The 21,906-nt window shown below is 37.1% G+C and overlaps 1 protein-coding gene across 1 annotated transcript in view; it reads right to left on the bottom strand.

Moving 5' to 3' along the window:
- Positions 1–21,906, bottom strand: part of ADCY2 (adenylate cyclase 2) — a 211,461-nt gene that overhangs the window by 61,615 nt on the left and 127,940 nt on the right. Inside the window, exons 5-12 of the mRNA XM_032684184.1 lie at positions 13,378–13,526; positions 12,008–12,119; positions 10,840–10,967; positions 4,823–4,981; positions 4,338–4,470; positions 3,832–4,008; positions 2,461–2,504; positions 26–106 (exon numbers count right to left, since the gene is read on the bottom strand). Of these exons, the coding sequence (XP_032540075.1) occupies positions 26–106; positions 2,461–2,504; positions 3,832–4,008; positions 4,338–4,470; positions 4,823–4,981; positions 10,840–10,967; positions 12,008–12,119; positions 13,378–13,526 (983 nt within the window). The remainder of the gene's footprint in view (positions 1–25; positions 107–2,460; positions 2,505–3,831; positions 4,009–4,337; positions 4,471–4,822; positions 4,982–10,839; positions 10,968–12,007; positions 12,120–13,377; positions 13,527–21,906) is intronic.

Raw genomic sequence — 21,906 nt, 5'->3', positions numbered from 1 at the left:
GAAACAAGAGAGGATAAAGACTTACTTTTGAGCGTTGATTCCATCAATGGCCTGGATCATTCTCTCATTCAGTTCCTCCTCAAACCTTCTTTTCTGTGATTTTGTTCTGAAAAGAAAAATGTGGGAATTTACTTTGGAAAATCATTACGTTGTTAATAAACATTAAACAATAGCTAGCATAAACATGTGAGGATAATAACAATTTTTTTAAAAGTTATACTGTAATAGGAGCTATAGGCATCAGGCACACTAAGCCTCGTAATAAGCTCTTAAAAATACCAGCATAAGCTACAATCTGACACACACACACACACACACACACACACACTCACTCACAAATCTAGAGTTTAGATATTAGTGAGCCCTTAAAATACAAACATAATAAAATATTTCAGAAACAAAACCAAAACCAAGAGAATTCAAGAAATTCTGGTTGAAGGAAAGTCTTCCACAGTATTATGAATTCATGAAAAAGAATGAGAATATGCTCAAATTCATAAAACATTCCTGTTTCTTGCAGTTATTTTTAAAAACCTTGTCAGAATTTTATGATGAGCACAATGTGATAGTGCACTGAGGCATAAAAGTACCCTCTACGAAAAGCCTGATAACTCTTCTTTTCTTGGAAATACTTTATTATTTTTAATAAGAAAACTCAGAACCATCTTAAATTAGTTTCAAACATACATCATGTTTCTCTACTTATAATCTTGTAACTCATCTGCAATAAAAAAAGCACCTTTTCTTTCAACTGGACCAAACATGAACCCAAGAGAAGATCATCAGAATGGGTTTGTCTCTGCTAATATAAATTACTGCAAACATCATTAATCCTTTCAGTAGCTGTGCTCTCCTTAAAAATGAAATATTTAAAATATTAATAGATTATGTCTCTGTATTTGAAAACTTAAATCCAATGTTATCTTAAAAACAGTGTTTTGTAAGAAGTCAACAGCTAGATCTGAAATTTGACTCTATGCTTACCAAAATGTTCTTAACCTACAAACTGAACCCTGTAAAAGGTAACATGGATTTTCTTCAACATCAAGTTCTTGGGTTATTTCCCCAAAACTGATAACCTGTTGCAGGATTCAAATTAATACACAAATTATATTAGTGTACTTACAGGAATCTTAAAAAACACAACTGATTTCTTGCCTATTCAGTGCTATTGAATTTAGCTAAGAAAGTGCTTATAACTCATTTTTCACATATAAAACAATCTAGAAGAAATACATAGATAAGGAGACATTGTCTAATTACACTTAATCCTCCTGGCAGATTCTTAACAACATAAGACTATTGTGTAACTACATAAGAGCTAAGACTGCCACAAACAGAAGTCTACAGTCAGGCTTTAAACCCTACATTTTCATATTCTAATAAAATATTGATTTTCAAAGTGCTTATAATCATTTCAGCTCTCTCACGTGGGAATGACTAACTAGCTTAGCTAGAATCCTAGTTACATGTCTGTCTCACTAAGGACATTAGATGCCAGTAATGTTTTATAGAAACTCCTTCCATAATATGGTATCAAGACACATTTGTACCTTTCAAATCTATTTTGGAATGGAGTTTAGAAACACAAAAGCAAGAACACTTCAGAAACTTCAAGAACTGCAGTATTTCCAAATGCCACAGTGATCTTTCATTGGCTGATAGAAGTTCTTTGGACATACTGTCCAAATGTAAATGTGTAGTTTTAAAATTAGACTCTTTTTATTAATGTCAGGAATGTTCAGTCAAAAGTTATTCATCCTCTGGAATTTAGCAATATTTTAGGTAATTGCATAGCTCTACAGTAACCAAGGACAACGAAAATACAAATTTTTAAAGGTTCTTCCAAATGACTTTACGGTATTTATATCACCATCTTGCCCTAGTCATCAAAGTACCAAGCAGGAGCATGAAAACCTAAAGCTATTGAGATCTTACACATATTTTGCGTAGCGTGAGCACTATAGAAAGATCACAGAGTAATTTTTGAATGCCTATTACTGCAAACATACAATAGACTGAAATAATAAGCCACAATACAAATACAAAGCAATTAAACAAATATATAAAATGTCTCTTTTTGTATATATTATTAGCTGTTGTAAGAAAAATTATTAACAATCCTTTCCATCTCCCCTTTTCTTACACCTCTGTGCCTCCTCCCAATTTTCCTGCATATAACTTTCTTCCCACTGATAGAGTAACTGGTTTATTAGAAGAAACGAATAGTAGTTCACCAACATACCAAATCCGAATAAAGCTCCTTGTTAGCAGGAAGTGTATTTGCAATTCATAAGTAATATGTCTGCCCATCTGTTTCCATAGCCCTTCTCTACGTAAGAGGTATCAGCAGAAAAAATAGTTTGCGTGAGAAATGGACCTCAATATTTGAAAGCATATGAATGTATATGTATTTATATAGACTTTTGATGAATAAGTAATTTTTTAAGACTAATTTACCTCTCTCTGCAACGCTGAAAATGATATTGCCCCATGGGTACATCCTAAAGAACAAACAAACAATAAAACTTTATTAATTACAATAGCCTTTGACAATACTAAGTTGCTTTAAAAACAGTGTGGAAAACAGGGTCAAGTAAGGGGAAAAGTTTCCAATACAAATACTTTTAGCATTAGATTAAAACTGTTTAAAAGAAAAATCCAGCCAAGAGTAAAGATGAAGTGACCTGGGGAAAAACTGATCTATCATTATAAACGCTAAACAACTAATACAACAGTCTGAATCCAAGAATGTTTTGCTTTACCAGAAAGAATTCAATGTCATCACTCTTTGGATGTAGCCCAAACTTTTGACAGCTTCAGCAAAAATGAATCTTAAGTGTTTTTTAAAAAAACAGACCTGAGTAACCAAATACAGACAATGGTCATTATTTTTTATCAATAAGCAACAGCAGCCATCACAGCCACATTTATTTTGTGATTAATAGTGATGGCTGGGTACTTTCTGTAATGAACATGCCTCAATCCACATCATGGTGCACTGCATTTATTGAACAAGAATACATGGCTCAATTCTATGTTCCCATATGTAACAGGAACAAAACTGAATGCCAGTGTTGAAAGCTATTAGAATTTACCTTTGTGCTTTCACTTTTTAGAAGTAGAAGATAATGAATGTACAAGCTGTAGACCCACAGTGTCTTACCAACAGCAGTAAAACAGGGTTAGCAAAATTTTAAGAAAATCTGTTCAGTGTAAGAGATGCAACGTTGCACTATAGTACTCTACAACTCAGGCCATCAATCATAGCTAATGAGTGGTAGGTGCACCTTCAGAAGGTAGATGTGACAGTGAGTATGGATTTGGCTCCTGGAGTACTCTGAATAAAGTCCACTCCAGCTACCACACGGATTATTCTAACTTCACAGCCTTTGCTCCAGGTTTAGCATGTTCCAAATGGAGAATGTATCTGAACAGTCAATGAATCTCAAGGAATTTCTCTGTGTTTAAAGTTTTGATTCCTGAAGGTGTTGCATTCTGGCTGTATGTTCAAAATATCTTTCCAAAAGATGAATAGCAGCCACTATCCGTGCTATGCCTGAGGAGGGTCTGAGCTCAGAGGGTCAAATTGTGTATTTTAGTAAGTATGTTGGACTCTATAATTCAGAGATGCACTTATAGGAAGACATGGTTTCTTAGACCTAATCCAAAGCTCCCATGTCAGCGGAAAAGCTCCGAACTACTTCACTGGGTTTATGCCCTGGACATAAGTATCTTCTTCTATCAGAAATAACCAGGTATTTAGCAGTTAGCACCTTTTTCCTTTCAAATGTTACTAAATTATATGAAATGACATAAGTAGGCCCCTACTGTTGTGCTTATCTTGCCATTTTCAGTGGTCATGCTGTCCCTGTGGTGCAAGTGTGCAAATGGCTTGGCTGCTCCCCAAGATTCCAGGTACCGGGTCATGCGGACAGAAGCTCTCATTTTGGCTCCATCAAGAGTGTGTCGAGGTCGAATGTGGTGCTGTGGGCTTCGCTTTTCTCCCTGGTTGAAAGAAAATAAAAGGTGGTATCAGCCTTTGTGTTCGTGACCTTTTGAAGCAGCAGTACATCATCTGGTACCACAGATCTGTGTACTTAAGAATTTAAAAATGGAGAGTTACTAGGAACATGTAAATCTTAATGATATTGCTGGGAAATATCAGAGACTTATTTCTGAAGAGCGGGAAACATTTGCAATGCAAACATCATGTATTTGTAGGCATCAGTAATAGCTCTGATCAATATCTTATAGTAGTGAATCATTCAATAAAGAGATTAGTGGTTCTGCTTAAAAATAACTATGACTGGCCACACAATAAAAGTACTACTAACCTTAGGATTGATTACAAAGTAGGTCTTAACATTATGCTCTTTCAGATATGGGTCCCTCACATCTCCATCTCCATCTTCCACTTTGTAAGCTCCATTCAAATGTGCCAAGGTGACTGAGGTGATGTGAACACGGCTGAAATTATATTTTAAAAGAATGACAGAATCACAAATACTGATTGAAAGCATAATTTGAACCCGATTGACCATTTTACTAGCTTTTGGATATACCTCTTATATGCTGCTCACTTAATTTACAGTCCTTCTAATCTAATTTTTAGAAATTCTAGTATGCATAAATCTAAGGGTTTCCATATACAAAAAAAATACTCCTTAAAATCACAGAAAATACTGAGTGCCTCTTTTTTTTTCCCCAAAGACAGCACTAAGAATTAGTTCACGCATCTCCATGAAAGACATGGTACCTATGTGTTTTCTTCATGGTTGAAAAATCCATGTGCCCAGAGGTTAACAGGGAAGCCTCTTACCCTGGGACTCCTCCGGCTTCCATGTGATTGGCCAGAGTAACATCGTGTGACCACACATCGTACTGCCACTTCTGCAGCCCAATAACGCCGCACAGCACATTCCCGGAGTGCACTCCCACGCGCATATTAATATCAACTCCAGTTGCATCTCTCACTTTCCTGCAGTTGATAAGAAAACCTCTGTTAATATACATAATCGGCCCTTTGTTTTCTTTTAGTTTACCAGTCACACTCCTGGAAGTGCTCAAGGTCAGCTTGGATGGGAGGTGTTCCAGCCTGTGGTAGGGTGATCTTTAAGGTCTATTTCAATCAAAACCCTTCTGTGAAATTAGCAATATCAACTGTAATAACATTTACTTCTTTTTAGAATTGCCTCCATTCTTTTTATGCTAGGATTATATATTACCTTTCCTATTAGCTATACTTGCAACAATTTGTAGAAATATTAATTCTCAAGTCCACATCTGAAGTTCCTTCTTTTATATTCATCTGAAATTATTTGGGAAGGCTGAGCTAAGTAGTGGAAATGTTTGGTCTCATGGTAGAACCTAAGGACTGCAGAAAGCTTCTGGAGATCTGGAACTACTGTTATGTGCCCTTCTACCTGAAGACCCTAATATTTGCATTGAAGACCTTCTCTTATCTGTCATATCTGAAGGGAAGGATGAAAAACACGGCACCTCAGGATATTCTACAGGCTGTGGCTTGTACACGCTTCGGGAATATGGGCTCAGTGCCATTCAGGCTGAGAACATGACGCTCAACAGCCTTCCACGTGCTCAGTGTGTGCTGTACCAACTACAACATTATATGGTGATTGAAAGGCCACCCTCACTGTCCAGACCACATCTAAACTTTTGACCTTTTCAATGACAGAGTTAAGTATCTCTTCACCCAGCCCAAATCTCAGAAGAGCCCTACACATAAGATAGGCATTTATCTTTCCAGAAGAAGCTTTTCTGAATCATGAGTGGGTGACTAAGGTCCAACAGCTAGAACATTTTCAGACATATGTCATATGGGTACCTAACTACATATGTAAGGAGTTATAAAACTAATTCAGATATTGATAGGCTTATGCAGGTCTAAGAAATGGGAAGATCATAACTTAACTGCATTTATGTATTAATACCCCAACTCACATGGACCCAAACCTAATCAGTAATAAGGAACATGCATATACATTTATCTTGGAGAAATTCAGGGTGTTAATGGAAGAAACAACTGTAGAATAAGGAACCCAAATAGCTCCTGTATACAAGTCAGGTTCATAGTTCTAGCAACATCTTCAGTCTCGTGATGAGAATCATCAGCTCTGAATTACAGAATTGAGCTGGCCCATTTATCTTCCTTTTTTTTTTTTTTTTTGTAATGAATGGGAACATAGAACTTAACAGGCTTAATTTGATATGGTAAAGCCTACATTTAAGCATTAGTTCTCAAGTGTTCTTTTTCTGGGAAATTAAAGTAACAGGAGCATGACTGAAACTACTTTAATTCCTTCAGTCTCTATCAAGTGTTTATTAGTATCTCTTTTCACTTTGCCATCTTACACTGCTCTCGTAGCTGACACACATGAAAATGAACTGTCTGTAAATGATCTTTGTAAGCAGTTGGTAAATGACAAATGCCATTTTGCTCTGTACAAGGAATATGACACAAGCTTAGCACTTCTGAAAACAAGTGTTTTGCAAAACTGGGCAAAATGGAAGACGAACATTTATCCTCTAGGAGTAAATTGGTGAAATGCTGCCCTGTCATATTCTGCAGAGCAAGCAGAATAAAATCTGCTTTATAATAAGCTATGATGACGCAGACACAATGCATTCAAGAAGGTATCTGTCACATCCCCATAGGACACTCAACTTACCTACACAAGCGTATCTGAAATTTCCCATTTTTATTTCATTTTCTCTCCCATAGTCTCTCTAGTTTCCCTCAGCACACCACAGTCTGTGTGCCCATCCCAGCTAGGCAGCCAAAATATTCATCAAGATTGTATTTTTCCTATTGTAACCTGAAATTTGAGTTTGTAAGGATTCTGTGTTTTTCAAAGGTATGGTTAGCTTGCAGGTAGTTGTAGCAACTTCACACAAGCAAGAGTTCAGATCATTAGGAAAACACTGACTCTTAACCTGAGCTTTATTCATCTCTAACTATGGACTAAGGTATCTAAGACACAACAACACATTCAGTGAGCCTTGAGCATTTATTCCCCTCCAAATTGCTAATTTTAAAAGCATATTTTCCTTTGGGATTAGACCTACAGGAGTGAAAACATACCTAAAAAAACTGTTTTATTTTGTATCTAACATTCAAAATGGTATAACCATCTCATCCAACAGTTTCTTTTTCTTTCCTCTGAAATGGAACTCATTTCATGCTACCAAATCAAAGACAGTCTTTGAGAAACATGTGGCTGAGAAACAGGAAGGCACCAGAGAGACAAAAGAGTGGAGTTTGGGCTGAAGGAAAACAACCCATATATTCACAAATAAACATATTTTGCCTTAACAGATAAGGTCTAGCCTTAAAGAACCCAGTTAAGGTGGCTGGCTCTCAACATCACAGGCAGCACTGGCATCTATGGATCGATAAGGTGAGTATCCCACTTCTGGGCAAGCAGGCTGCAGACTACAAGAAACATTGGATTTGTTCCAACATAGTGCATGCAGAGTAGCAAAGAAATTAATCAATGGGACTATGATCCACATTTAAATGGAAACAATCCATACCATAGTGAGGCTGAATTGCTCAAAATGGAGCTACACATCATTAGATAACCAGAATGAATAAGACTTTGTACTACAGATCACCCATCAATTTGGCAGAATTCCTCTTTTTTGCTTCAAAGAGAACTGAAACTGAGACCATATTCAGGTGGTAAAATCTATACAGATTTGTTAATCTAAACAGCAAAACTCCTCTATTTCAGTAGCTTACACACTGAAGGGGCAGTTTGCATCTCAGTGACTGAATATAGTAAAAATTTGCATCTGGCAAAAAAGATATTTTAGATAGAGTCAAACATATTGAGTAACACACTTCCAACAGCAAGAGTACTACTACTTCTCATTTTACAGAGCACAGAAGTATGTCAGGAGATGCTTCTATACAAAGATGAAGCAATTATACAACAAAATATGGAGTTGATTAATAATCAGCAATTTTGTGGCAGGCTGCAACACTTGACATAATAATTCAAAAACATTTGAAAGCAAAGGGTACAGATTCCTCACTACTGTAAACAGGCTGTGGTAATCAGGCATCTATGGGAGCATTGTGATTTCCGACTACAGTAATAAAGTCAGATCATATATGCTATACAAATAACATACAATTTTCTAGTCTATACGGCTGCTCTTACCAAGGAGAACCTGATCATACAGCATTAACAATGAACATACTTGATGGCAGCTTGAGCAGAAAGTTATTTCCAAGAAAACTGGGAAGTTCTGAAGTGTGAGAATCTGACAGATTGCTCTCTGAGCTCAAGTAAAACATTGTATTATGATGTGTGATACTATACTTTCAGTTCTTCATGAAGGGTATTTTATGGCTTGAGCTTAGCATTGTTTTTCCACCAGCTTCCTATACTTTTTTCTCTTAAGTAACAAAGAAACAGGCTGATCAGAAACTCTGTGTAAATACTTTTAACTCACATTTCTCACACAGCACACAAGTCTTTTGAAAGCTAAATCAGAAAGCTTTCATTCTAGGCTGGGGGAAAAAATCCAACATTTTTAAGCCAATGAAGAGAGTGGGTCAGAACTTCAGGACTGACACTCTTTTACCAGATGCTCCACTGAAGGGGTGGTAGCTTTAGTTCCTAATATGCTAGGGAAGCAAATGTTTTAATTATAATATTGGTCTAGTATGTCTAAGTGAAAAAGAGAAAGAATCCAGTGAAAAAACTGAAGAGACAACCAAATCTGTACATTTTAAAGCTTGTCAAGAAGAAGTACTCCAAGTACCATCTAAAAAATGGGCTTTTTGGATGCAATGTAAGGTACAACCACACATGGATGAAAAAAACCCCCACATTTTAGAAAATGCAGCAACCTGATTTCTGTACTGACTCCCAAATATCCAGACCTCCACATGATACATGCTTTTGCAAAGTGTAGTTCACCTAGATTTACCGTAATTTTAGCCAAAGAAAACTTAGTTTTTCTACAGAAAAGATATTTGCACCACTAATTATAACTGCTATAAGTAACCATTTGCAATAGTTTATTCCCTAAAACCTAAAAATAACTTCAGGTATGAATTACAGACAATTATTTTAAGTATCATTTTCTGACCCTGGTTAAAAAAAAAAAAAGAAGAAAAAAAAGACACAGAAGGCTTTTTAATTGTTCTTTCCTCACAAAATGTTTTCTGAATAAGCTAACAGAATAAAACATTCAACAAATAAACTACAGTACTGAGCTGAAGTTTCGGTGTAGTCAGGTTTAAGATCCTTCAGCATGATGTTCAGACATCCCTGAAATGTGGTGGTAGAACTCAGACAGGGCAGGTAGCTTACAAGAGTTATTTCAGCTCTGCATTGAGAGTTCTGATAGCAGTCAGGTGTAGAGCTGAGAGGGGGTAAAGCTGCCCTTTTGCAAGACTTTGAAGTGCCATCATCACCACAACTGCTAAAGTTGTCTATAATCCGTTCCCAACCTACTCTTCAATAATAAGCTAGAGGATTCTTCAAGTGTCCCAGTAGCTGTATCCTCAGCTGTCTTACAAATGTTAATCCATCAGATACAACCATATTTCTTTTTCACAAGCATATCAAGTCTCCTGTTATTACTTCAGTTACTTGAAATAAGTTACAACTGCTATTTCAAATGCAATCATATTAGGATTCACAAATACTTTGCTCTGTTTTCTGTTTCAAAGACAGAACGAGTACAATTTTTATGGGGGAAAAAAAAAGAGATATACAGAGTAACCCAGAAATTCAAAATAGTGTTGATAAGCACAGAATTCTCTATAGTACCTCAATGTGTTGACTGAAACAAATGTTTCAGGAAGTCCTCATCTATACAGAAAAGGTGAAATTAAACCTAAACGTGGGGTTTAGTAAAGTACGCATATTTAATTGCTTATCTAACAACATGGGAAATAGGTCTCAGTCCAGAAATCTCTAGGCCACTAAAAATGTCTTTGGTGGACATGCTCAATATCACTCCACAGGCTAAGGGCTGTGAGGTATCTTAATTGTGGACAGGTAACAGCTCCTGACCACCACTGATTTCCAAACTTAGGAGGAGCCAGGAGCCCTGGCTTCTCACAGCTGTTTGACTCACAAGTGGGTGGCAGCATCACCATTCTGCAAAAAAGCCAAGCTTCAAAGTGTTAAGTGATGTCTACTGGGATATTTACCATCCTATAATTACAGAATTACAGAATAGTTGAGCTCAGAAGGGACACCTAGAGATTGCCTAGTCCATCCTTCTGTTTAAATCACAGCCAAAGCAGGTTGCTTAGGGCCACACCAGTTGGATTTTGAGCATCTCCAAGGCTGGAAACTCTACAACCTCCCTAGGCAACCCATGCCAGTGCTCAGTGGCCCTCACAATGAAAAAAAGTGTTTCCTGAAGTTCTGAGGAAACCTCCTGTGTTTCAGTTTGTGTCCATTGCCTCCAGGTCTGTCGCTGGGCACCACTGAACAGCCTGGCTACATTTTCTTTGTGCTCTCACTTCAGGTACTTAAATACAATGATGAGATTTTTCCCTTTGGCTTTCTCTCCTCCAGGTTGAACAGTCCCAGTTCTTTCAGCCTTTCCTCATATGAGCACTGTTCCAGGCCATTAATCATCTTTATGGTGTAGTGATGACATAGCCTTGCACTACACAACATTTTAAAACATTTCTTTGTTGAGGCCGAGTTCAAGATAACCACACTGGACCTTGCAGTGAAACACACCAACTACTGCAGGCCTGAATGTTTCAACCAGTAGCACAGATACAGATAAAAGAGAGATTTTTATTGTTGAATATTTAACAATAAGTTTGGCACTTACTTAATGGCTTCACACATGTCCAGTCCCATTTTCACACAATTCTTGGCATGATTTTGAAGAGATATAGGTAGTCCAGAAACACAGTAATAGCAGTCACCTAAGATTTTAATTCTCATACATTCATTTTCCTAGAGGAAAAAGCAAGGTGAGATGGTCACTTTCAACTTGAAATACATAAATGTAGGGTTACTGTTACAAAGTCTGACTTAAATGATGTTAGCAAATTCTACTTAATCTTGTTCGAGTAGAGAAGGATTTGGCTTGCTAAAACAGAAGTCCTGTTAGGGTTTTGTACGGATGAGCTCTCCATCTGTTACGGCCCTTAAGGGGCACAATTGGGAAGTAAATACACTGCAATACATATATACACAGAGTTGTTCACAGCTGAGATTAAAAAACTGGGCCAAACTATCCTATTCTCAATCAAAATAAAGCCTTTTTGTCTGAAATATGAAATCAAAAGACCTAGCCTTCCACATTTACATCTTTGAAGATGTACTATGTAATACTTCCAGAAACTACCAGTCATAACAGTATTTCTATAATTCAATATATTTTAATGTAAAGGTTTTTATGTTTTTAAAACTAATACTGGACAACAGTTTTTGAACTAATAACACAGGAAATTTTTATATGCTCTGGTGTTTCTGATTTCACCTTCAAACATAAAGTTTGACGTAATTTTTTAAAAATAGCACCTAAATAAACAGAAGAAAATTTTCTACTTGCTTTTTATTCTTTACTTGAGTAATCAAGAGGCTGCGGTCAGTGATTAAAATTGCTTCAATCAATACCGTCTCTCTCCTCCTCCAGTCTCTTAAATGCTTTTCCAGAGATCAGAAAACTAACGCTTTTCTATCTTGAGTTTCATAATCCTTGTTATTGTAAAAAAGCTATTGAAAGAAGTATTCATCTGCCATTAAGCTTTACTGGTTTCCATAGGCTGTCTCTATCGGTCCTATTAGAGAGAGCTATCTTGAGTTTCACAGACTGTCACACTGATAGAAATACACCGATGCACTCAGACCAGAGGCAGAGTTTTTTCCTTCATGTTTCAAATCCAATCTTCAAAGTCTCAGAAATACTGCTTGAAGATCCCGAGAAGAAAAAAATATTTTAAAGATGACTTACTTACTTAAACTAACAGTAGCAGCCCATAGAAACTCACCTTTGCAATCTGATCAAACTTGCCAAACAGCTCATTTAGCATGTGCACCAATTCCCCTGGTGAGCAGTCACTGGCCAAGCGAGTGAATCCCACAATATCAGCATACAAGATGCTAGACAGAAATAGAATTGAACAGAATCTTGGTCACAGTTTCCTTCTGCAGGACTCAGATTTATCAAACAACAGCTAAACCTGAGCATAAGCATTCTGGACTTCACAGGGGTATGCCTGTACCCAAAACAGCCACTGCTAAATGAAAAGCAATAAATATAACTATATTTATAGGCAAATCTACATTTACCTAAATAGGTGCTATAGCAATATAGGCATTATAGGTAATATATACCTATACTGATCTTTATAGGTATTATCTTCTCAAGTACTACCTTTATAGTATACCTATATTTACAGGTATTTATAGACATTCTGTACCTATATTTGTTAGTGTATTAAAATATCTAAGATCGTAATTCAAACTAACTTGTCCAATCAAAAAGCCATGCAAAAGAAATTGTAAAGAAGAAAGAATGTCTGAAATAAATGGTGAGTTATTTTTCTAACTACTACAGTTTAGAATTAATAAATAACTGGATCCTTCAGAATATTTTTTCTCAGGTACTTTGTAAAATACCTACGTCATACAGCTGTCTCTATTTACATGATATAAAGCCTGAGAAATTGTTCCAGTTAAGAAAAATACAAAATCAAAATAATACAACTGACATGAACTGGTATACATGAAAGTAAGATTTAGTACTTTAACTTGAAAAATCACAGAATCACAGAATCTGCGGAGTTGGAAGGGACCCACAGGGATCATTGAGTCCAACTCCTGGCCCTGCACAGGACCACCCCCAAGAGTCTCACCAGGTGCCTGAGAGTATCATCCAAATGCTTCTTGAACTCTGTCAGGCTTGGTGCTGTGACCACTTCCCTGGGGAGCCTGTTCCAGGGCCCAATCGCCCTCAGGGTGATGAACCTTTTTCTAATATCCAACTAAACCTCCCCTGATACAACTTCAGGTCATTCCCTTGGGTTCTGTCACTGGTCAATCAGTGTCTGCCCCTTCCCCTCAGGAGGAATCGTAGACTGCTGTGAGGTCTCCCCTCAGTCTCCTCCAGATTGAACAGACCAAGAAGACATGAAAAGAGCCTGTTAATGTGTGGCTTTTTCTAAACAACTCCATTTTATCATCACCTTTGTGACTTTCTGGAACATGGAATTGTCAGCATTTGATCAGATTAACAGATAATAAACACTGAATTGTTGAAAATCATATTAAAAGGATTGCTTTCTTAATTGCTCCCTTAACACTTTCTTTTCATTTTTTTTTCTGAATGCCGTTGATACATTTTGTTACAGTACAATACCTTACATTGGTGTGCCTTTTGACATACAAGTTGTGGAAGTTGTTGGTGTTTTCCAGCTGACCTGCCTTCGGACCTTGTAACCTCTGAATGATCTCTGCTTTCATTTCCATGGCAATGTGAGCAGGCAGTAAAGAAAGTAGAAGACGCTCCTAAAGTTTAAAATGAAATGTCCACAATTTCTTTAAGGAGAATAAAATTAGTATGGTAGCAACACTGTGCAAGGCACACATTATTGTCAACACTATAGAACATTCTGATGAGGTTTGCACTCAGACCTGGTATGGCCTCCAAAGTTAATCAGTTCCTTGAAGAATATGACAGGAATATATACATGTTTCCAAGTAATACCTAGCTTCTTCAAGGTTAGAAAAAGCTTAAGCCAAACTTAATATCAGACGAAGTTATGTGCAGTAATCTATTCAACATCTGAGTAGTATGCAGCAAATAAAACAAGAGCTGCAAGGCCAGTTCAGAGGACTTTAGGGAAATGCAGTTTAATTCAGGTAGAACAGGCTAAATATTTTTTTTAATGTATTTTAAATGTTTAGCTATAATTTTAGCAGTTGTTAGACTGAAAATAAAAGATAAAATACGACGTGGAATATTGCAAATCTTGAAATTTTGCAGACCATTTTGATATGTACTTTATTATAGCATTTGACAAAATATTTTTTTAAAATATTAACTTAAAAGCAAATTGAATACTAAAAGAACCCCAAACTATACATGTTTTTCATCATTTGTTGGTATTATGGTCTTCCTTTTGCAAAGGTCTCTTACATCAGTACATTTTCATTTTGCCCATTTTACCTGTGACAGCCTTAAACTCAGGTCCTATTTCTATGGAAGACAGATCAACAAGAACTCTGCAAAAAACCCCTTCTTTCTTTGATCATACTCCATCTTGAAACTGAAAAAGAGCAGAGAGACTAATTCTGGCTAAGCACAAAAACCCTGAGCCAGTGAGGAGAGGGAAGGCATCTGGAAAAGCCCTAGTCAGAGTCAGATAGAGAGACAGCTAAGCCAGAAGAAATGATGATCTCAAAATGTGCGTGATCTGCAGGTGTTACTCAGACTGATGCATTCTCTTTGATTCACAACCTGTATTTTTGTAGAGTTTGCTGTTCTATTCATGAAGGTACCAGAAGAAATGTAACCATTAATCCAATTCTCTGCCTGGGATAATTACTTCTGTTCAGGTCTAATGACCTTGAGTAGAGCATGGCAATACAGGGCTATAGACTCTCTGAATATTTGCAGTTACCTCAGCTATCTATCTCTCATATATAAGGAAAACTTCACATTCCTCATAGCATTTGTGCACTTGTAAGCATAGCACTAAGCTATATGAGGCCCTGTGAAACTGATCCTACACATACTTTGTAAAAAACCTTTATTTCAGTGAATCAAGACAGAATCTTGCTTTGTCTCTAAGTAAATACTGAACTAAAAATTTTCTTTTTTTCTCCACTCTGATGAGATCTAAAAATAATTTTGATTCACATAGGTATGGACTGTTCTTTATTTTGCATACTAAGGCATATCACATAAACAGTAAGATGACTCATGAAGTAAACGTTCAAGGTAAAGCATACCTGTTTCTAGCCTCACTAATTAGGCAAGAATAAAATAAGAAGTACCTTTTTCCTGCTGCTAGAATCTCAGATTTGACACATTGCAACTGAGGAGGATGTATACAATTGACTTTTCATCAAAATGTTAATGTGACTTTGTTTCTTAAATGAAAGTTTTATTTAGTATGTTAAGGCATTTTAGCAAGTTTACTTCCAAGAGATTGATGTATTTTCATTGCTTAAGTTCACTGGCAATGTTTCGTTTGCACTGGTTCTTGGTGGAGGCATTTTGGTAATACGGAAAAAATATCTGTGCAAACAATAGATTTTTTTTTTTTCATAATGAAAGCTTATTCTTCTGACTTGATCTTTATCTAACAGAAAATTGTTATTTTGTGATGTACTAGATGGGTCGGCACTTCTTAATAATTATTATTACACAGTTAATGAAGAGGAGAATGCTCTGAGCTACAACTGGACATTACCATACTCCTGTTGTACCATGGTTAGTAAATGCAAGCTAGTTCACAATCTTCCTATGACTGTTATGATTCCAGACACACAGTGATGCAGACACTCAACGTTAGGTTACTGCTTATGTGTTTGAAACCCAGAAAGGTTGGACAAAGGTCATAGGAAAAAGTAGCAAAGGTTTTCAAGGAAGCAAGAGAAAAAACAAGAGAAAAAGTTTTCATAGGAAGAACCGTAAAGTCAACTACAAACCAAAGAATCATATGAGAGAAGGGAAAAAAGAAAGGGGACATCAGGAGAGATGGAATATTTCCCCTCCTTTTTCTCTCCAGAGCAGACCACTATTCCAGTCTGCTTAAGCATCCTGGTGAAGCTGTTCACCACACCAGAATTCCCTCCAAAGAATGTTTTCCTTCCTCTGTTTCCACTGTACAAAAGAGAAGGTTGCAACCAGAGGTGGCTTTAGTGAACTGCAATTGGTGAAGCACTGCAGAATACTTTACCATGCCCAGCTTGCACCTAGAGCCTTCAGCCACCCTCTCAGTCACGCAGGCTGCAAGCGCTCACATTTCAATCCTGAAGTTATCACTTGTGTGATAATGTGGATTGCTAATTTTCATTTCTTTCACTAAAAGACAATTGTGAAAGAAATTGAATCTCAACGTCTTATGAAGACTGTGGCTGGGCTAGTCAGCTAGACAAATGCAAAATGCTTAAAAATACATTGTTCCCTCTCTTTCCGCTAAAAGATCCAAAGATATGCATAGCACTTAAGAACACCTCTTCCTTCCTGTTTTGTCATCGCTGGTGGCTTAAAAGAACATAACTGAAGCATCAAAACCAATTGCTTTCCTCTCAACCACTCAAGTCACTTGTAGCTGAGATCTTTTAAGTCCTAGGGCTAAAAGACAGAGCTCACAATCTGTACTGAATACAACGTTATAGCGCCTTTCAATACCGTAGGGTTAAGTACTTCTGTCTTCTTCCTCTGGATCCCAGCAGAAGGATAGCAAGTAGTCATCCTCCCTGGATTCTCCAACCAAAGATTTTCCATGGTATATGTCACACTGTTATGTGAGTTCCCTTCTCTCAATTTCACATCCAAGTTGATTTCTTTGTCAGAATTTTCCCTGAAGCATACAGATGACTTTAGCAGTGATTCGCAGTTACACACCACTCCTCTACAGCTTGATGAACTCAAGTTGTTTGTTTAGTTAGAGTAAGTTAGCATGGTTCATTTAAAGAACACAGGAGTCTGTTGTATTCTGCAAGGTAGCAATTTTGTTTGAGTATCTTGCATAGTATCATGATGCTGCAATGGAGCAAACAAACAAAATATCCTCAAATGCTTGGTACAGTACATTTTTTAAAGTGCATGTTTCACAAAACAAACTCTTCTTGGCTTGAGGCAATAACAGTTTATTTATTTGCTCATTCCTGTTTTGTTATATAAACTACCAATACTGATTCACTCACATGTACAGGATCACACAACTAGCAACTCTTTACTGTAGCATAATTCTAAGAATTTATAGATTTAAAGGCCAAATACTCTTCCATCTAGTCTGATCTCTTGAATAATATAGACAACAGAATGACACGGAGAAATAAAAGTAGCCTGATATGACTCATTACATTAAAATTAGCTTAGTGCCTTACTCTCAGTAGAGAGAAACACTCCTTCAAGGCAATTCACAGAATCTAATACTGAATTCCTGAGGGAGCATCTCTCTCTCTCTCTCTCTGTTTTCTATGGAGGGAACTGCAGGTCTAAATCTTGGTCTTACTGGAAGAAATGTCCAACTTTGTTTTTAAGCTTCTTCTGATGTTCAAGCAGCCTGCAGAAAAATTATATATTTGTAGATCAGTAAAGGACTATAAGAATATTTTTGTCCCTGTAATCCCATATAGGGATATTTTTGTCCCTTTCAATGTCATTTAAGGCACTGAATCATAGAATCATAATGAAATCTGATTTCCTTTGGGTTGGATTTTGTTCTCAGATTCCTCTGGCATATGTTTAATTATCTATTGACATATGTTTAATTACCTATTGACAAACCAGGTCAGTAAGTCAGCAGTAAGAGCTCAAGAAAAAATTAGCCTTACATGCACTCTGCTTCACAACAAAGTTAACAAATAAACAAATAACAAATAATTAATAAATATAATTAAATTTTCAACTGCCCTTGAAATGTATAAAGAGATAACCTACAGGAAAGGAATCTTGTGACTCCTGATCACAAAATGATGAAACAGCTATGAAGCTGATAGAGATGGGGATCAACAGGGTACTTGTTTGTCAAATTATGGTACTGTTTACCCAGACCTCATGATCATTCTCTTAAATACACCTACAAGGATAAATAGTTGTAAATTGCTTTTTCTTCAAGCTAACTTGGATTCCTGACTGGGAGGGGAGATGATTTTTAAAAATTACACGCTATTATCCCCTTAAATTTAGCCTATGTTAGTAATCTCCACCAATCTTATTAGCTGTGCTAAGACCAATAAATCAATTTTATTCATACACACGGAGAAAGGTATTCAATCTTGATTACAGAAACATAAAGAGGTGAAGAATTCATCAGCTCCTCTGCAGTTTGTTCTAGTTGTTAGTTAGCTGAACTGTTAAAACTGTTAAAAACTGTTAAAATGTGTTGTGTATTTCTTACTTTGAAGTCTTGGCCCTGTTATATCTTTCTCAGCTCAAGATTAATGTCCATACTCTGTTCCTTGCAAACACAGATAACTTTGATCAGGTAAACAACTCCAAAAATCTCCTGCTCCTTAGTATTTTCTACACTCTCTTCTCAAAAACCTAAATAACCTTCAAACATTTTTCAAAGGTTTTTTGACACAAATCCTAAAATTTTGCTCCAGTAAACAAAGACACGCACACACCTACCTCCCTGCTTTATTCTCTTCAATATGTCCATGATTTACACTGCACAACTTTCTGCTGTAACATTCCTGGAGTTCCCTGTCTGCCGTTTCATGTCTCCTATTGTTTCTAAAATATTTTTTGAAGTTGCAGCCTTGAAATATTCTAGCTCTGGCCCATACTCTTTGCTTCCAGAATTATGACTCTTCAGACAGTTATTATAAACTCTCTTGATTAATATAATTTATAAAGTATTCCATATTACAAATATTTACTATCAGACCAATATTTGTGATTTCTGCAAAAATGGTTGTCTATGAATGTCTTCACATACCTCCTAGATCATTAATACAAAATACATAACAGCAGAAACAAGGAGATGCGGTTCTTGCAGAACATGAAACACATGCCAATTCATTGAACATCTCCACTGCTAATTTCCAGTCACTCCAATCAAAATCCATTAGACTGTGCTCTTTTCATGGGGAGTGTCAGCACTTTTACGCTGTGCACATTGCATCAAACATCTTACTGAAATCTTCTGATTTTGGAAAGTTATTTAACTCAAACCTATTCCCCACTAAAAACTGAAAAATATTTTCATATGACTCGATTTCCTACCAAGTTGTTGAGTACATCACTGTATTTCTTTCCAAATGCAAAACCATCACAGCAGCATCTTTTATTTCATATTGATTGTTTATACTTTTTTTTGTCTAGTGGCAGCCCCTTCGTTATAATGACTTTTTTCTTTGAATACTTCCAAAACACTGCTACTGGCCTTGACAAAACCAGACACAGTTTATGGATTTTTCCTGCCATCTAGAAATCTACATATCACAACTTCTACCATATTGAACCCTTTTTTTACATATCTAATTGTTGCTTTTGCTTCCAGTTGTGGCTAGCACAGACTTTATGCCACAGATAACATCTCTCCTCAGGACAGAACTATGAACTCTCATCCATTCTCACCTGTTCTCCTTAAGGGTCCCCCATTGCTAACAACATTCATTCATGATTTTTTTTTTTTCCCCCACGGAAACTGAGTTTTTTTTAAAATCCCCAAGCACAGCACTGTAAGATGTTTTGTTTTGATGACCCTTTTGGTGAAATTTCAAGGTCGTAATGCCAGGAGCCAGAATATCAACACCAGAAAATCAATACACACAGGAGAAATGAAAGCACCATCCTCTCAGTCCTCACTATTTCCTCAGCCACGGAATGCAAATGCCCTCATGAAGTTATCTTGCAGAAGACAAGTCACAGGTGTCTGGGAGCTGCTCCCACAGGAAAGAGAGCCCTGAGTAAGGGCTGCCAGTGGGCAGACTCATGCTGGCTGCCGAAGGCCCAGGTCATCAGCTCAGACCATGGTGATGAGATGTTCACCCAAGTGCCAGCACTGGACCAGGGCCAGGGTGAAGCCCAGGGAAGGGCCAGACAAGCATCTGCCCCCACGGTGCTCCCAGGGAGCCTCTGCCTGTGGGTGAGGGGCTGCCCTCCCCAGCCTGTCCCTGAGCTCCAACCATCCCTCCAGAAAGGGGGGAGTTGTCTTCAAACAATTTTGCAATGGTAAAACATCAGTGGTGTGACTTGCTTGCTTTGCAAGAACAGTACAGCCAATGCAGGCTTTTGACTGAAATACACTTAATGGTTTTCAGGCTAAATAAACAGTGTTGTGCCCAGCTCATTTGCTGCTGAGTAGCTCCGTGAATGCAGAGCTAGCATCTAGCCGGTCACCTTCATCTCCAAACAACATTAAAGCTACCTGGAAGCATTGCTTCACTGCCATGTTTTTTCAGGGTAGGGATCTGAAAGCTCATTTAAATTCATAGGCTCATCACACATTTGGCAAAGACAAATTCCTTTACGGAACTTAGGGGGTGTCCAATGTTTATGCATAGATTACAGTCTGCATATGCAAGCTTTTTATGACTAATTTTGCAAATGATGTTCACCTTCGTGAATACGTGCCTATCCTGCGGGTGGTCAAGTGACGAGTCATCAAACAGCAAAACAACAGAGTAAACAGAACATACTGACATAGATAGCCAGAGCTGCTTAATTAACTGACAGAACTTCAAGGTTTGTTTCCATCTGATCCTATTAACTCTTGCTTTAAGTTTTATATATTTCAAGAACTGATGAAAAGACAGAAGAAGCATTTTGGAAATAATCAGTTTGATGAGATTAACATGGTTATTACTATATCAGCCTTTAATAATGGTGAAGTATTACACTGCTGGAAATTGCTCAATACCATTCTTTTAAACAATAAACCCTTTAACTCCAGTACAACTCGCTTCACATTTTGAGAAGAATTTTATGCAATTTTTTCAATAGAAACGAACAAAACCAGACTCATCTCTCTTTTCACATATTTCCCTTCTTCCAAACCATCCATGCAATGTCAGGGAAGACACTCGAGTACTGCTTGAAGTCTCCCGTTCAGCTGCCCAGTTTAGAGCAAAACCTTGTGGTTGAAAGCACCAAATCCAAAGCAAAACAAAAAGCATTTCTAAGCCACAGCACTACACTTAAGTTAGATGATGAAGCACACTGTCAGCATCACTCCTCCATGCTCTTCTAGTTAACATGAAACTGGTTGCTTTTACCTCTGACATTGCCTGCTGATGTTCTAGCCATCTGCTTACAGAATACCAACTAAGCATGCAAGAATGGATTTCTTTCTGTGTGTCGCTGGTGATTTTCCAATATTTTATTAGATATTATACAGATATCACACATTTGTGTGATCAAATGTTAGTCACCCCACAGAATAAGGATCCAAACGAAGGATCGGTCATCCAGCTATACCTGTCAGGAGCTCATAAACACTTCAAAGTGGGTCAGACAGAGAGGTCAGAAGCAGGGCCAGACAGCAATCTCTGTATTAGATTAGTCAAGAATAGAAGTAACTAAACACAGGTTTGGCCCATAAAACAGCCAACTTAAATAGAGATAAAAGTTTATTCAAACAGAACCTAATTGCAGAAGTTTATTTCACCTGTATATTAATGAAAAATGAAGCTACAGTAAGGATCTGTACTACTTCTTATGAAACAGTGATAAATTTTAATGTTGAAAGCTGTATATTTTAACACCTCTTTTCTGAACAGCAGTAAGCATCACTGTTCATTCAACAGTTCACTTCCTAGCCTTGAAGACAGAGGAAGCTGACTCACACTAGGTAGAAATCAAAGAACAGGCAGATGTCTGGAAAGTATACACTGTTACTGCATTCATAAAACAGACCTTTTGTTTCCTTACAATAGTCTAAATAAAAGGGAGCAAGAATGATTTGCGTTATATCTCTGTCTCAGGAATTAAAGTTTCTCTTCTGCTTAGTCACTGAATATGTATCTTGTAGAAATCTCCCAACTGCTCTTTAATGATTACATTCACTAGCTACTAAAGATAAAAAATTTTAAATGAAAAACTTTGGTCCCACTGGAAAACAAATAAAAAACCCCAGAGTTCTGAAAACCAATTCTCTTTATTTTGAGGAACCTGATCAGGAAAAAAAACTCAAAGAAGAACTTACAGTATGGCAGGTATATGCTAAACTATTCCTTAACACTCATTACTAGGCCTAACCAC

The sequence above is a fragment of the Chiroxiphia lanceolata genome, chromosome 1, assembly GCF_009829145.1.
Source record: "Chiroxiphia lanceolata isolate bChiLan1 chromosome 1, bChiLan1.pri, whole genome shotgun sequence".
In the NCBI taxonomy this organism is placed as follows: Eukaryota; Metazoa; Chordata; class Aves; order Passeriformes; family Pipridae; genus Chiroxiphia; species Chiroxiphia lanceolata.
The sequence above is the reverse complement of the archived record's forward strand: the minus strand, read 5'-3'. Positions and strand labels throughout refer to the sequence as shown.